Below are 4,791 nucleotides of genomic sequence, written 5' to 3' on the forward strand. Positions count from 1 at the left end.
GTGGTCTGAAATTCGAAAAACGGCGCAAAAACCTCATTTTTCAAATTCCTTTATTCGAGATATTCGACTTAAATTTTCAAAGAAGAATATCCAATAGTCTCAAAAAGTGATACATATAGTCTTCAAACCATTCAACGCATTTAAATTGTGTCGTTGAAATAATCATGAAATAATCAAATTAATTTTGAATAAAATTGTATTTATTATATTTGAACTATCAGAAAGCAATTTTACTGTTGAAATCAAACAAAATATTTATAATTTATATCTTAATTGGATGACAATTGGTTAGAATGGAAAATGCTTAAGTTTCTAATTCGAGAAAGTATTTCGTGTTGAATTCCACAATATTCCAATCTGATCTTTCGCTCGAAATATTCTATAGAGTATCCTTTATTGAGAAATCAAACCCTCAATTGCCACTTTCTGCCCATTTAATTGTTACATGCATTTTTTCACCTGAGGATATCGTGGCATGGATATTATGTTCATATTATTGTTGTCATGAAGACTAGACAGGAGACTGAACTAGGCCTGATTAGATCTATCAAATAATTTTCTAAAGGCGTTAGAAACTCCAATATACCCGATTTTTAAAAAATCATTACTTTTTAAATTTTTGTCATCCATATTGGATCAGCCATTTTGAATTTTGAAAAAATAATTTCAAATTTGTAATCCGCGGCCCAAGAAACCCCTACGTACCAAGTTTCATAAAAAGCTATCAATTTTTTTAAAATATGTCCGCCGTCTTGGATCCGCCATTTTGAATTTTGAAAATCTACCTTCAGATTCGTAATCAGCGACCCCAAAAACTTCCAAGTAACAAGTTTCATGCAAATCCATCAAACTTTTAAAAAATTTCTAAAAATTCACAAATTTTCGAAAAATTTGTTCGCCATGTTGGATCCGCCATTTTGAATTTTAAAAATCTAACTTCAGATTCGTAATCAGCGACCCCAAATTACCCTAGATACCAAGTTTTATGTAAATCCATCAATTTAAAAAAAATTTCGTATACCTCCAAAGATTCGCCAAGTTTTTTGAGGTTAGAAAAAATCCTGACGTGATGGAGCAAAACGGACATCAGATTCGTGTTCAGCGGCTCAAAATACATGGGGGTAGGGTACTCTGATCCTCGAACCCCGACACTTATTTTTTTTTGGGGGCTGTGTAATTCATCCGTCGTGGGCAAGGGATGGTCATCCACTACTAAAGCCGGATTCACGGTAACACTAAAATCCCCGCAAATTCTAATGGAACCATCTTTCTTTAGCACGGGCACGATAGGCGTGGCCCATCTAGACGATTCCACTTTCTCTAATATCCCGGCTTCTACCATGCGATCTAATTCTTTTCCTACTTTTTCCAGAATTTTAAACGGCACCGCCCGATTTTTCATAAATACCGGTTTTGCGTCCGGCTTTAACTTTAAATGTGCTTCAAAGTTCTTAAGGTGGTTCTTGCATTTAGGTCAAACCAAGATAACTCGGAAAATATAATATCAAATGCAAGATTAACGTTCCTAGAGTGTGTATGAAAAATTTTGGATTTTTTTACCGCTTGTTTCCGGAGATATATGTCCGTAAACTTTGGCAATTTTACATATTGATAATAGGGAAAGGAGGGTCAGATCGCACATTCGTGGAATACGTTCATACTTCTCGCCATGATGAACAAATAAAAAACTATTTAATCGATGCAATAAACATTTCTACAGATACTGACGCGAAACCAAACTGATTGACCGTACCGTACCATAAATAAAGCGAAACTTCTGACGAACTTTCGGCAATTTTTGATACGATACGAGAGTCATGGCCGCCGTCTTGAGTGGCAGCTTGGCAACGTCGCACGGTCGCACGCTGTTTCTGGTAGGCCTTGTGGCCTCCACGCAGGTAATCTCTGGTCTCGTCTCAGAGATCGGACGTGGTCGAGTAAGGCGATTGACTTACTCGTGTTTCAATTTAAGAAGCTTTATTGAGATATCGTGGCGATAACACAAAAGATACGCTCGATCCGCTCGCACGCAGGAACACACGCACACACACTCAGAGACACTCTCGTACTCGTTTGTAACGACTTGTAACGACTTGGTCGACTGGTAACGACTGACTGCAGTACGCTGCCGTCGCGGTGGAGGGGCAACGGACTCATTCGCCAATGGCTTGCCACGCGGTGCGCGAGGGAACCGATACGATTGGCGGGGACGCTTTCTCTGATAGCGCTCGGGAGATCCCGGGAAGAATCGCGCGCGGGAAATATAAATGACGCGGGAAGCAAAGTTACGATACAACGCCGCCCCCCTTGAAAGGACGCACTTTCAAAATTCGAAATGACTGTCGCATAACAATGTTTGGACTTAACCAACTTATAAGAAACTAGCGCAATTGGAACATAAAAGATTTTCGCAAACAGTGTGCAGACTTAACTAACTTATGAGAAATTAACGCATTGGAAAAACATAAACGATTTTGAATCAAACTTGGAAAACGCTCGCAGCTGTTAACAATAACGAGGGTACAGACCCAAACCGAAAATAATTCTTGATTCTATCACAGGAACCTTTGTTAACGGTAGCCTGAACTTAATCCATACCTACGTCTATCGGTAATATCGCTAGTTTGGACAAGGGTCTTGTTAATGACCCCTTGGCCGTACGGACGGTAGCGGCGCGCGTGACGCCATCGGAACCGGTGTGCACTTCCTGCACTCTACCTAGGAGCCACTGTAAAGGAGCCAAGCCCTGTTGTCGAATGAGCACCAGTTGGTTCGGTTTCAACTGCATGCCCTTATTGAGTCTCCATTTGGTTCGCTCCTGCAGGGAGTGGAGATATTCATTACTCCATCTTTGCCAAAAATGCTGGCGTATTTGCTCCACTCTCTGCCAGCGTGTTAGCCGGTTTTCATTTATGTCCTGCACATTGTGGCAAGGAATGCTGTTGAGCGGGGCACCGATTAGAAAATGGCCTGGACTAAGATATGCCAAGTCGTTTGAATCAGAGCTCAGCTGCGTGAGCGGCCGGGAATTGAGAATTGCCTCCACCTCGCACAGCACTGTCGACATTTCTTCGAATGTCAAATGGGCCTTACCGATGATTCGCGACATGTGGTACTTGGCTGACTTTACAGCGGCTTCCCATAGGCCGCCAAAATGCGGCGCGTTCGGGGGAATAAAATTCCACGTCGTTTGTTGTTCGCGAAGGAATTGCTGTACATCGCTCTGCGTTTGAGTATCGCTCAGGAATTCATAAAATTCCTTAAGCTGCTTGTAGGCCCCGACGAAGGCGGTGCCATTGTCGGAATATATACAAGAGGGCTTGCCTCTTCGGGAAATTAAACGCCGCAACGCCGCCACGAAACTCTCGGAGGTTAAATCGCTCACCAATTCGATGTGAACACCTTTCGTTGCGAAACATACGAAAATCGAAATGTACGCCTTGTGGTTGCGGGCGTTGCGTCGTTTTCCCTCCCTTAAAATGATCGGGCCGGCGTAATCCACGCCACACTGCGAGAATGGCCTTGATACGGTGACGCGGCTGGTCGGCAACGAGCCCATTAAAGCCTCCGACTGAATCGGTCTGGCCTTGAAGCATATCACACAATTTCTAACAATTTTTCGCACGGCGGAACGAAGGGAAAGTGGCCAAAAACGCTGTCTGACAGCGGCCATAGTGGCTTGTGCTCCCGCATGCAGGCTGCGCACGTGCTCTTGGCTTATTACGCGTTTCGTTAGTTCATGCTCACGCGGAAGCAATATGGGATGACACGCGTCGAATTGCAAACCAGAATTTTTTAACCTCCCCCCTACACGAATTAATCCGTCCTTATCGAGGAAGGGAGCTAGAGGCAGCAGTCTACTAGATGCGCTGATGGTTCCATTCTTGCTTAGCTGGTTGTATTCGTTGGGGAAAGCTGCCTTCTGCACCGCTCTACACGCGACTTCGAGGGCGTAAGTTACCTCGCCGTGTGAGACGAATTTCGTCGGTGCGCTCGATCGATGCCTCTGGCGCCATCGGAGGCAATACGCCAGGATGCGGCATACTTTGTTAAGGCTGGAATGTTTTTCCAGTAGTTCGTTGATGATCGAACAGTCGGCGATGAGGACGACCGCTACTGTTCTTCGCTCTTCGGGAACCTCGCCCCCCAGGCGGGTGAAGTCTCCGCTTGGCCAGCAATTCTTGTGAGATTGCAGGAATGCAGGGCCGTGCCACCACAAGCCCGCGTCCTCTAGTTCACATGGGTAGAGTCCGCGCGACAAGATGTCGGCCGGATTGTCGGCTGAGGCAATGTGCCGCCAGTCCCTTACTTCGGTTGTACGTTGTATCTCCCCAATCCGGTTGGCCACGAATACCTCCCACTTTCTGGAAGCTGAATTTATCCAATTCAGTGTAATCGTGGAGCCTGACCACAGGAAGATTTCCATGTTGGCTAGATCACATGATGCGCGAACCTTTTCCAGTAGACGCGACAGCAACAATGCCGCTGATAGCTCTAATCTTGGCAGCGATATCGCTTTCAACGGTGCAACGCGCGATTTGGAACATAGTAATTCGGTGCGGTATTGGCCGTTGTCCAGTTTAGTTCTTACGTACACACAGGCTCCGTACGCCCGTTGGCTGGCGTCGGCGAACCCATGTATTTCCACGCGTTGTGGATTCGTGGAGAATTTCACACACCGAGGAACCCGCAATTTCCTTAAGTCGGTTAACTGCCGCTCAAACCTTGACCAGCGCGTGTGGATATCTTGCGGCACCGATTCATCCCAATGGCTCCCTGCCTGCCACAGTT

General features: G+C 45.2%; 1 protein-coding gene across 1 annotated transcript; it reads right to left on the minus strand.

Moving 5' to 3' along the window:
- Positions 1-2,587: 2,587 nt before the first annotated feature.
- Positions 2,588-4,426, minus strand: LOC105556935. Its single transcript, XM_012004050.1, has one exon. It carries the CDS (start codon positions 4,424-4,426, stop codon positions 2,588-2,590), a length of 1,839 nt encoding a protein of 612 aa, XP_011859440.1.
- Positions 4,427-4,791: the final 365 nt, after the last annotated feature.

Source organism: Vollenhovia emeryi, unplaced genomic scaffold (genome assembly GCF_000949405.1).
Source record: "Vollenhovia emeryi isolate VEMERY1.0 unplaced genomic scaffold, V.emery_V1.0 DF939697.1, whole genome shotgun sequence".
In the NCBI taxonomy this organism is placed as follows: domain Eukaryota; kingdom Metazoa; phylum Arthropoda; class Insecta; order Hymenoptera; family Formicidae; genus Vollenhovia; species Vollenhovia emeryi.

What these genes read in the sequence shown, in the direction of transcription:
- LOC105556935 (XM_012004050.1), bottom strand. Translation starts at nt 4,426, where the DNA reads ATGGAAATCTTCCTGTGGTCAGGCTCCACGATTACACTGAATTGGATA.